This window comes from Chelonia mydas, chromosome 7 (genome assembly GCF_015237465.2).
Source record: "Chelonia mydas isolate rCheMyd1 chromosome 7, rCheMyd1.pri.v2, whole genome shotgun sequence".
NCBI lineage: Eukaryota > Metazoa > Chordata > Testudines > Cheloniidae > Chelonia > Chelonia mydas.
Genome location: NC_057853.1, coordinates 87,386,213 through 87,398,696, shown reverse-complemented (window position 1 = coordinate 87,398,696; position 12,484 = coordinate 87,386,213). Strand labels below are relative to the sequence as shown.

Below are 12,484 nucleotides of genomic sequence, written 5' to 3'. Positions count from 1 at the left end.
AGGCTCCCTCTAAATATCCCATCAAAGGATAATTAGAAAGCGTGGCCTCCATTCTTACGCAGCGTTTGATGTGGAAATTAGGTGTGTTTTGTTTTGTTCAAAGAAGATTATATACAGTGAAAAACGCCAACTCAAACAGCACCCTCCGGGAAAACGATTGCGCCTCGTTAAATGCCACCCTCACACGTAACAGAGCCGAGTAATGTTCGGCTTCCCCCCTGAATACACAAAAGTCCACACTGGGGGGACTGGGAACGTGGCCTGGGCAGCTGATCCTGAGCACAGGCGACACCCAGCGGCCCCGAGGGAGGGTGGGGGTTCGGCGCCGTGTGACAACATGTTTTAAAAGGAGGGATTTCAGTCACAAAGTGTACGCGATTCCCACAAAACAGGCAGCCCCCGGTGCCCGCAGCTCAGCGGGAGACGTTGCTCGGGGCTCCCGGCCGCGAAGAGCCTTGTGGCAGCACCAGCTGCCTGGGAAGTCGTTGATAATTTTCACGGCGGCGATTGCGAAATCCCCCTCTTGGGACTCGGCCAATGAGGAAGCCTTTGGGGGGGGGGGGGCAGCAGCACAACCCCCAGGCTCGCTTTGAAATCTCATCTTTGCCTGTGGCGCCCTCCCCCCTCACCCCGTAGGGGCGGGACCACGAGCCAGCCCCCGGGAGTATAAAGGCAGCAACAGGCAGGCAGGTAACTACCAGTGGCGGGCAGCTGTGCGGAACATCTCTCTGCGCCACCGCGGGCTTGCGCTCGGCAGCGGCGCCCCAGCCCACCAAGCGCACAGCTACCGCGCGGGTCCCTTACCTCGTGCGGGCCGGATCTGACCCCGCCGGCTGCAGCTCGCTGCCGCTTGGAAGATGCTGCTGTGCGCGGAGGGCGCGGCCCGCCTATGTGTGGCGCTGGCGGCCGCTTTGTGCTGCTGCTACCCCTGGGCAGCGTCGGCGTCGAGTGCCGGGTTCGGCTCCAGCCTCCTCAACTCCAACGCCATCAAGAACCTGCTCCCAGGCGGCGCCGCCGGGCAGGGGGGCTCCTTCGCCAGTGCCGCGCCCGCAGACTCGGCCCTGCTCGAGGCGGGCAACAAGCACCAGGCCGTCGAGACCCACCAGGTAGGTGAGCGGCCCGTGAGCGGGGCGCCAGGGGCTCCTCTGCCCTCCCGCGCGGTGAGCCCGCTCACTGGCGCTGTGTCTCCCTTGCAGCCTTTCACGTGCTCAGAGGACGAGGACTGCGCCCCGGACGAGTTCTGCTCCGGCGCCCCGCGCGGGGCCGGCTCCGCAGTCCCGCTCTGCCTCGCCTGCAGGAAACGCCGGAAGCGCTGCCTGCGCCATGCCATGTGCTGCCCGGGCAACTACTGCAATAACGGTGAGCGGCGGGGTGGGGTGCGCGGCCCTGCCGCGCTGTTGGAGGGGCGGGGAGGCTGGCCCCGGCCCCGGCCCCGGCCCGGCTGCAGGTGCAATAGCTAGACTCAGGTGGGTCCCAAGGGCCGTGTGTCTGCGCTACTGCGGGGAGCACCCGCCTACCGGATAGCTGCGCACCTGTGGGGTACCGTGCTAGCGTGGCAGCCTCCAGCGGGGCCCTGGTGTGTTACCCAGGCTGTGCTGACTCCTGCCCTGTTTCCCCGCTCAGGGATGTGTGTGCCATCTGAGCAAGGTCACTTTCTCCCCGGGGAGATGGAGGAGACCATCATCGAGAGCTTCAGTCCTGACCATGGAATCCCGGACTTGCATCCCAAAAGGACCACATCCCCATCCCAGCTGCACCACCTGAAAGGTAAGGGGGCCTGGTGGCTCTTCCACTAGCAAGTGTAACTAGGTGGGGGTGGGTTAGCCGCAAACATTGCTTAGGCTTCCCCTTATTCCTGCAGTATACTAAACCCATGTGTAAAAGGCATTTTAACTGAGGCACAGTGCAACTGGGGTGTCTGCCAGAAATACCACCTGAGGAAGCAGTGAGGCTAAATGCAGCCATCCAGCTGCTTGTCTGTGGCTCTCTCCCCCTCAACTACTTTCTGACAAGCCCTAGACAAAGTCTGCCTCCTATAATGCAATTGTTTGTTCAAGTCTTTGCTGTTAGACTCTCCTGCAATCCAGCCAATTTACCACAGGCTTTTAATCACTTTCTCCTTTCAAAGGTCAGGAAAGTACCACCTGCCTCCGCTCTTCCGACTGTGCTGCTGGATTGTGCTGTGCACGTCACTTCTGGTCCAAGATCTGTAAACCTGTCCTTAAGGAAGGCCAAGTATGCACCAAACACCGAAGGAAAGGCTCTCATGGCCTGGAGATCTTCCAGCGATGCTACTGTGGAGAAGGTCTGTCCTGTCGGCTACAAAGAGATTATGCAACCACCAACTCTTCCAGACTGCATACTTGTCAAAGACATTGAACACCACTCCTCACTACATATGATGGACTTTGGAGGAGGTTTCTGGGCAGTGCATTGTTTGTTTTTTGGCAGTTCATCTCTAAGGATGTACAGATTTGGAAGTTACACTAAGTACTCTGCTATTTCCCCTTCCTACAGCTGGAATACGAAGCTTGTTTCTTTAAGAAACTTTCAGTGACTAATTGCAGTAAATTACTGTGTTGTAAATATTCAGTGTGGCACTTAACTGTACATATTCCAGAATTTTAATTTTTCTACAGGTGCTACATGATCTCTAGTCTGCTATTGTGACACATTTTGTACACACTGGTTTTATATCTTCCTAAGTCTATGAATTGTCCATCTGGAAGTGAAATAAATAACTTAAAAAAAAAAAAACACCTGGCATTTACTGATAAATTTCTCCCTACCTCTGCTCTAAATGAAGAACCATCTGCAGTTGAGCTTAAATAACACTAACTTGTTAACTCTACAACGTGATGTCCCAAATGGATGTACACTTGTCATAAAAAATTATATGCATATAAACTGATGTCTCCTTTTCTTAAGGATCTGCATAGGAAGAGGTGCACAGTTGGTTAAATATGAGGGGGGAGGCTTGGTAAATGGTGGTGGTCTCTATTTCCTTTCCCTCAAAATAGGTCAATTGCCCTGGAAACAATAAATCCTAACTTGTGGATGCTCTTAATGGGGAGGAGAGAATCATCTTATCCCCAAATGTGTGCATTTGCTTTCACTACCTGTGTTTGTTCTACATATAAATAACCATAAACGAGTCCTCTTGCCACAGACAAAATGCATTTGATAGAGGGGAAGTATATGTGGGGATCAGATATCATCACACTACTTGAAGAGAGCATTCAAGACGGCCTGAGTAGGAGAAGGCTAACCCCTACTCCTTTCTGAGAGATGAAGGTGGTTGCTATCACTCTCTCCATTCATTTGAGAGTAATGTGTAAAGTTGTTTCTGCTGGCTAGCTTTATCTCCCAGTGTCTTTTTCAGGAGCTTGCATCTCAGTCATTAAACCAAAGAAACTGGATGCATCTCCTAGACTCATGCATCCAAGTGGTAGAGCTTCAGCTGGTGTGAGTTGCCATTGGCTCCACTGGTACTTTTTAATCCCTCCAAACATGCACACAATTGTTGTGACAAGTCACTTTTCTTCCAGTGTCTTACCTTTGTGATCTTCAACTCTAGGTCAGCCTGTGAGAGGGGCTCAGGAGTCTGGGCTGCCTGCAAGTGTTGCAGGAGAAATCTTTTTCCCCTCCAAATCACTGTTTTGCTTTGTTTGCCTGCTGAGCCCAAATCACTGTGATTGCCTCTCCTAGGACGTGTGGAAGCAGCACTTTATTAAATGTGAAGGCAGCTTTAACGTCCTGTGAAATGCACTCACATAGAAATGCAGCCTTTTCCCTACATTGCTTTAATGTTACTGAAGTGAGTTCAATTTCATCTCAAGGGGCTTCAGCCAGTAATGTCTGTAGCATTGGGGCTTGCTTAATTCAGTGACCAATGGGGCCATATCAAAGCACAGGAAATTGGCATGTTATGACACTGCCTTTTAGTGGTAAATTTCACCTCTGAGATTGAAACGCTCTTTCCCCTTGCAGAGCTTTAAGCATCAGGAAGATACAGTTCCCACTGATCTAAGGTCGGGTCTCAGGAAGACACACTAGAGGGGAGGAAACAGGAAACCACTTGCTGCAAAGGGAAGAAAGAGGATCCTTCTGACTCAGAGGAAGCAGCAGCCAAGTCTTGAAGGGGGAAGTGCACTTAAGTTATCCTTCTTCAAACCACTTCACCCTTAGGACTGGATTTCAGTTTCACCTGGAAAATGGTAAGGGGGTTTCCACATAGGAGGGCAAGGATCTTGATGTTTTACCAAGTAATAAATGGAACTGTTTCCACCCACTTGGTTTTATAGAATCATAGAATAGAATATCAGGGTTGGAAGGGACCTCAGGAGGTCATCTAATCCAACCCTCTGCTCAACGCAGGGCCAATCCCCAATTTTTGCCCCAGATCCCTAAATGGCCCCCTCAAGGATTGAAGTCAAAACCCTGGGTGTAGCAGGCCAATGCTCAAACCACTGAGCTATCCCTCCCACCATTGAGGCCATTCATAGCAGCCTTTGAATAATCCAGGGTTGGTTATGATGAGAAATGAGCCAATTGTGATCTACGTTACTACAGTTATGGATTAAATCATAACTCAGGGAAACACATTTCTGCAGCATCATGCTGGCAGCATTTCATTTTATATCTTATTTTTATTAGCACCAAAAGCATGCAAGATACCAGTGTAAAATAAGTTTTTACTTTTGTTGCAGTGAGCCATGTATCTGAAACGCCTCAATAAGCAACTCAGCTTTTCTGGTCAAGAACTTAACATAATTGAACTATGTTGCTAGTTTTTTTTAATGCACATAAGTGGCATTTGAGCCCTCAAGATAACATGGTGAGAGTACAAAAGTCAATGCATATTGGGCTCAGTTGAGCAGCGATGGTCATTGTAGTGTAAATTGCATGTTCAGACAGTATGTTCAGAAAGTGGTAAAGTAACTCAGTGGTTTTTGACATTTGGTTGGTGTTAAAAAATGAGTAACTTTGAAGAAAGCACAAGTGTAAACTGATTGGGTGTGGATTTGCAGTGGGACCGCATACTTTACCATGCATACGCTTGTACCTTTTTTCTATAGTCCTCCTTCCAAGTTATCCCCTGGTTTTGGCATCTGTTTGATGCTATTGTTTTATAGGGGTACCGATCATTATAGTATAAGGGGTCTAGATTCACAAAGGTACTTAGGCACCAAACTCTGGGGTTAGGCATTTAAATCCCAGTTTTAGGCTCCAATTCATGAAAATCCTGCTGAAGCCTGAAGGCACCTGAACTCACTCAGCACCTACGTTTTTGCAGTAAAAAGTTTCCTGGGTGCCTATGTTTCTGCCTCAGGGTATGCACAGTGGTGCCTTACGCTAGGTATCCAGATGCCTGTCTCCTGCCTGAGCCCCAGAGTAATTCACAAACTCAGGAAGATAGGCTTTGGCTGCCTAATATGTGTTTGGGATCCTATCTAATCAGCATGCTCAGAGGTTCACACAGAACAGCTGGGGAGTGAGGAAGAGGAGAACCTCCCATAACTTTTATTCCAGTGGTTAGGTTATTCAGTGTGTCACATTACCTGTCCACAAGAGGGGAAGGGATCTGTCAACTCTCAGGTGAAACCCTAAGCTCTGGGTTATTGGATAGTCTGATATAGGGCACCCTCAATTGCTCCTGTGGAAGCTGTTCCACATTGGAGCAGAGGGGCTGGACTCCTGCATCTCCAATGTCCTGAGACAATGCTCTTACCACTAGGCTAGAGAGTCATTCTGATGCTAACATGTTTTCCCTCTCTCTCTCTGCACCCAGTGACTCTTTATGTGGGAGTGGCAGATCCCTGACAAAAAGTTATGAGGGAGGTCCTCGTCCTCCTCCCTCTCCACCACCCTGGCTTCTTACAAAAAACTCCTTAGATGCCTAATTCCAAAGCGGGGTCATTGCTGACTTATGCCAGTGATGAATTTGGGCCATTTTTTTCATTCAGGGTTTTTGATTGCTCCATTTCTCAGGATACTAACACCTAGTGTTTTTTCTTTTCCATGTTGGAGATTTTTGAGTGGGGTGCTAAAAACACAGTGCTTTAGGAGAAGGGGAAGTGGGATATTGTGCGTGTCTGTGTTTTCCACCCTAGTTTACTTTTGTTTACCTTTTATCTTTCAAAGAGTACTCTGACAAAGTAATGAAGAAACATTAAAGAAAGCTATAATAATAACTTTGAGATCTGAAAAAATATGCTATATAAATTAAAAGCACTTTCCAGACATTAATTACTTATTTAAAAACAGATACACACAATTGTCCTGAAGTCACACAGGGTAAAATTCTCCCCTGTCCAGAGGGCTGTCAGAAGCTCCATGAGCCATTTAAGTCCCACTTCAAATCGCAATTCTTAGCACAGAAGAGAATTTCACTGCTACTGCATCATTTGCAGAGGCCAACACTCAAACTGCAGGATTCCTGATTCCCAGTCTTGTGGTTTAACAGCTACACAGACTGCCTCCACTATTCATGACAAAGTAGAAGTTATAAAATGAAAAGTTGTTATAATTTTAATAACATTCTCATAGACATTTTTCTGATGCTTTTTTTTACCCTTTTGTTTCCTGCTGGAATGTATTTTTGAAATGTTATAATCGTTTACTTTCCAGACAAATCTCTGCTTGTATAAACAAATGTTTCAAATAGGTCAGTAATAAAATCCCTTCATAAAAGACATTCTTTGTTCAGTAACATGTTCTTACATTTGAGATGATGATATCATTATTTACACAAAGTTATGCCAATCCTACTGGCATATGGTGAAATGAAGAGGACTGTACTACTGCAGTTTTCCCTATGTCTGATTATTGAGTGGTTCATCCTCAGGGTAAACATCTTATTCTTTAGATTCAACTCCCATTTTTATACTTCTAAACATTATTTCTGATTTATCTTAGGCCCAATATAGAGATGCATCCTTGCTCAAGAAAACATTTAAGTATGTGCTTAATTTCCATTGACTTCAGTGGGACTTAAAGTTAAGTGTGAGTTTAAGAAGGTGCTTAGGTGTATCCTGATTTGGGACTGCATCGAACATAAAGTGATTAATTAGGCCAGGCCTCCTCAAGTTCAGTCTCCCAATCTTCAAGTCTAGCCACTAGACACCAGTGACTCCTTTAATAGATAAATTTATTTTGCTTTAGGGCAGTGTATCAGGAGCACTAGCATCAATAGTAATGTCTATTAGTATCACAAGCAGCGTGGCGTGCAATTAAAAAAAACACGATTGTCCAAAATAATGAATAAAACTTCCACTATACTTCTGTGGTGCAAGAAACAATAATACGTGTTTTATACTTTTGCTTCTGATGCAGACCCACCCTCAGAGATTTCAGAAAACAATATTGAGAAAAGTTTTTTATTTTTATAGAAATCATTTGTTGATCCAACAGAGAACGCAGCATGCAAGTATTTCAAAAACATGAAAGCACTGCACTCAGAGAGCAGGTGAAAAGCTTAATGGAAGTAAGGCTATACAGAAAAGCTGTTAACTACAAAAACATTTACCCTAAACCACCTGCTTAAGCTGTTTTTACTCTCTTCTAATTTGTTGGATTCAGGTCTCTCTATAATTGAGCCCTGATGTCATTTGAGTGGGGAAAAATCCATACAGGTGGCTTAACATCTAATTATTTCATTCATAATGAAAGGCACAGGTGTAAAAGTATAAATGTTGTTTTCTTTATGTTTTGCAGTAAGTCACGTTTCTTCTTTAAACAAAATAGCTACATCTCTGGTAATCCAAAGTGATGTTTATGGTTCCTTTTACCTTGTACTGTTTCTTGTACTTGTTCTTTATCTGTGTCTGATTTGTGTCCCTAATTAAAGCTTTTAATTGTGCTTGAGGGTAATTGAGAAACTGAAATGGAAGGCAGTTCTAGGCAGCAGCTCTTCTGAGCTTTGATCTTCTGTTTCACAGACTTTGTGATCTGTTTTCCTTTTAGTTACTAACATTTTATTAACGATAAGCAATTGTTGAGAGTACAAGTTGTTTCCTTAAGTATTAAAAAAGAGTTATACAAAATTAGGGAATACAACAGAGTTGTGACAGTATAGGTTGTGCTACACTAAGTACACACCTGCCACTTCAATAATGCACAATTCGTGAACCAGAAAGGAGTATCAGGCCTATTGTTTTTATAAAAGTTTACATCAATCCTTTATCGGTTTCTCTTTCCTCAGCTAGTTCATCTATTCATACTTCTGTTAGTTGAGCTGTGTGGCTTACTGTGTGGGCTATACCTGCATTTGAGGATAAGTTTGGGTCCAGGTTTTAGGCTGGCAGTGGCCTTGAGTATCAAAAAAATGCCTTACATGGGGACCTGTGCTGACAGGATTCCATTACATTTAGGCAAGTGGTGGACACTACCAATTTGTCACCTGAATTTGACCTCTCTACACAAATACCCCTCATACATCATTTGAAAGCTTATGACTACTTTAAGATGTCTGATGTGGAGCTTTTAAGTGGTGCTTTTACCATAGAAACTGATATGGCACTGTCAGTCAACAGATTACAAATGACCATTTTGAAGTATTTGCATTTTTTTCTGTTCGTTTAATGACTTGTTTCAAGACATAAAAATTGCGTTTCTTTATGACCTCCAAGCATCACAAAAACAATTGAAAGGGTTAAACAAAACCTAATAGATTTGTGCAGGTATTATTTAAATATAATAGTGCTGGTGATATTTCTAGTCAACATTATCATTGTCTTGTTCATTTATGATCTCTATCTTCATTGCCTTGGCACACACACAGTTTTGTACAGAGAAGATTGTGCAATTAATTGTCTGTAGTCAGAATAGTGACCTTTATGTTTTTATCACCAAAAAGAGCGTCTCCAAAATGGTAAAGATGTAACACTAGGTGTTAGTGTCCTGAGAAATGCAGCAAAAAAATCCCTTGAATACAGGAAGTAGTTCATCATCCACATTTTTCCATTCATGTTGCAATAATGATGTAATATCTGGTTTACCTATGTAAATGGTGGTAGTTTGGCTAGTAACTTGTCTTTTGTTGATGAGTAGATGGAGGCACAAGTAATTCCAGTCTCTGTGCCAACTTCCTTGCTGCAGAAATTGTGGCTTGTCTGTCATACTCTCCCAATTTGTCAAGATATCAGAAGCTTCCTTTGTGTGAACAATATCAACGTCATTTGGCAGTGGTAGGACAGCATGGCGTAGTAGTCTTCCTATACCAGGAGAGACCCAAGAGCATTCATTTGTAGGTGACAAGAGTTTATTTTCTCAAGTATTTTTCATGGCAGCTTGATTCTGGATGTGTTCTAGGTTTTTCAAATGCTGTACACAGCATGAGAGACTGATTGCCCAGGGAAAATAAGAGACTTTTCTTTCCCAAACTTATTTCATGTGAAGCTGGAGTATATGCAGACTGTTCTTGAAATATGACTCTAGTCATTGAATGGAAGGTATTCTTTCCATCAGTGAGCTCTACATTGATGTCTATATTATCATCTCCTTCACAGATGTGATTTCTACCTGCAGGCAGTGGAACAATTCCATTTGGAATGAACAAACCTTCCTGGAGTCTTTCCACTTCAGTGTTCGCAGCATTACTGATGAACCTCCTCAGCGCATAATTGATACAGAATCCATGAAGCTGTAGTACGTCAGCATCATTGTTGACCCAAACTCATGATGTAACTATGCAGCAAGGCTAATGTGTAGTGGTGTGATAATTTCGGAACCATTAAATACCATACACTCCATAATTGAAAAACGCCTTCTTTAAATGTCTTTTTTGAAACTTCTTGTTGGCTGAGTTATACGCTTCTTTATCTATCAAACTGCTGCACCAACAGGCACAAAAGTAGCTGACCTCTCTAAACTACAATCACCTGGGTTTGAATAATGTTCTGAGGCTTTTATTTTGGCCATTTCAGACCAAAAGATTTAAGTGGCTTCATATAAAAATCACTTGTTTATTTGAAAGCTGTTCATCAGGCTCACTTGCCGGAAAAACATCCACAAAACATTTGGATGACTTACCGGTAGGTTCTTGCTTCAGATTACTAGCAGCTTGTGTAGCATCACCTAACATTATTGCACAGCATGGAAAGATGGTAGAATTGCCTTGTCCATGCCATGCATGGAATGAAATTGCACAACCATAGTATTTGCCTTTGGTTGTCTACTGGAATTGCTTGTCATTTCTACATCAGGAGGAAATAGAGCTTTAGATCTCTGCAGCAGCATTCTTGTTCTACATAAGATCTGTCTCTTCAATCAGTTGATAAAATGCAGTGTCATAAGGTGACTAATTGTTGCAGTGTAACTAGATGGTTTTGCTTTAATATTTGTTTTACTCAAGTAGGAATAAAGGCATATTGAGTGAAACCGCATCCTTTGCAATCAAGCTTTTGTGACAAAGTTCCTGCTCTACCTTGGTGGGTCTTGCGCTTATTGGCAGATTTGCTCGCCTTGGAGCTTCAAGGCAGCCCTCAGCTTGGCCGTTTTTCTGAACTCACAGTCCAGGTCGACTCCTCCTGTGTCTGACCAGGAGTTGGGAGGATTTGGGGGGAACCCGGGCCCGCCCTCTACTCCGGGTTCCAGCCCAGGGCCCTGTGGAATGCAGCTGCCTAGAGTGCCTCCTGGAACAGCTGTGCAACAGCTACAACTCCCTGGGCTACTTCCCCATGGCCTTCTCCCAACACCTCCTTTATCCTCACCATAGGACCTTCCTCCTGGTGTCTGATAATGCTTGTACACCTCAGTCCTCCAACAGTCTGCATGCTCACTCTCAGCTCCTAGTGCCTCTTGCTCCCAGCTCCTCATCACGCACACCACAAACTGAAGTGAGCTCCTTTTTAAAACCCAGGTGCCCTGATTAGCCTGCCTTAATTGATTCTAGCAGCTTTTTGATTGACTGCAGGTGTTCTAATCAGCCTGTCTTAATTGTCTCCAGAAGGTTCCTGATTGTTCTGGAACCTTCCCTGTTACCTTACCCAGGGAAAAGGGACCTACTTAGCCTGGGGCTAATATATCTGCCTTCTATTACTCTCCTATAGCCATCTGGCCCGACCCTGTCACACTTTATACAGATATTCTGCACAACATGTCATCATCTCATCCTTGGAGCTGCCTCCTTAGGTTGGTTCCTCCCTCAAATATTTCTATTTTATGAAGTTTTTTTTCTTTGTGTATTTTCTCAAGCAAACAATGCTACAGGACCAATCGCTGGAGGATGTGCTTGCTCTAGTGGCTATGGAAGCAGGTGAACATTATGTTATCTGATCAGACTCAGAGTTTTTTTCTGTTCTGGGCTCAATACAGCTCAGACATATGTCAAATTTGACTTTGTTGTTTATTTCTGGAGAGTATTGGTGGCACAACACCTAAACTAGAAAACTGATCCAGTAGCTGCCAGTATAATTCATCTCTCCTGGATTCTCCTGCTAGCATCACGGAATTCTGTCCCGCACTGGTGACTTGACTTGAGTTTTGTATTATTTTGATTTTCTTGACAAAACACATTTTTCAAAGTTTGTGAAGAGTCTTTTTCTCTCTAATGTAAGTTTTAAGGGGTGTGTATTGTCCATGTCTTCATGTACTGTAACTTTCCTATAGAGATAAAATTTCCAAAGTATATTGTTAGCATACCACCACTTTTCATCTGTACAAGTATACAGATGTGCTAAATTAGATATTTGAGTGTCAAGATAGCCATATTTGTTTAATGAGCACTTTGATTGGAGCCCAATATGAACCAGTGTAGTCTCATCTCTAACATTAATAGTGACCTGTGGATAAGTCAAGTATCAGAGGGGTAGCCGTGTTAGTCTGGATCCGTAAAAGCAGCATAGAGTCCTGTGGCACCTTACAGACTAACAGACGTATAGGAGCATAAGCTTTCGTGGGTGAATACCCACTTCGTCAGATGCATGTAGTGGAAATTTCCAGAGGCAGGTATAAATATGCAATTTCCAGAGGCAGGTATAAATATGCAAGCAAGAATCAGGCTAGGGATAACGAGGTTAGTTCAATCAGGGAGGATGAGGACATCTTCTAGCAGTTGAGGTGTGAACACCAAGGGAGGAGAAACTGCTTTTGTAGTTGGCTAGCCAGTCACAGTCTTTGTTTAATCCTGAGCTGATGGTGTCAAATTTGCAAATGAACTGAAGCTCAGCAGTCTCTCTTTGAAGTCTGGTTCTGAAGGTTTTTTTGCTGCAGGATGGTTACCTTTAAATCTGCTAAAGTCTGTGACTTTATCCTCACGCACAATTATTTCAAATTTGGTGACAATATACACCTCCAGACCAGTGGCACCGCTATGGGCACCTGCATGGCCCCACAATATGCCAACATTTTTATGGCTGACCTGGAACAACACTTCCTCAGCTCTCGTCCACTTATGCCCCTTCTCTGCCTACGCTACGTTGATGACATCTTCATCATCTGGACCCATGGGAAGGAAATCCTGGAAGAATTCCACCACGATTTC

At 44.4% G+C, this 12,484-nt stretch overlaps 1 protein-coding gene and 1 long non-coding RNA gene across 2 annotated transcripts; both read left to right on the top strand.

Annotated features, from left to right (window-relative positions):
• The first annotated feature begins 319 nt into the window (after positions 1-319).
• Positions 320-10,277, top strand: LOC122466573. The gene is made up of 3 exons (XR_006292202.1): positions 320-690; positions 3,991-4,217; positions 9,510-10,277. It is a non-coding gene; the product is annotated as an uncharacterized LOC122466573 (long non-coding RNA).
• Positions 858-2,835, top strand: DKK1 (dickkopf WNT signaling pathway inhibitor 1). The gene is made up of 4 exons (XM_007071596.3): positions 858-1,106; positions 1,197-1,359; positions 1,624-1,767; positions 2,129-2,835. The coding sequence occupies exons 1-4, from the start codon at positions 858-860 to the stop codon at positions 2,377-2,379; spliced, it is 807 nt and encodes a 268-aa protein (XP_007071658.2). The 3' UTR covers positions 2,380-2,835.
• Positions 10,278-12,484: the final 2,207 nt, after the last annotated feature.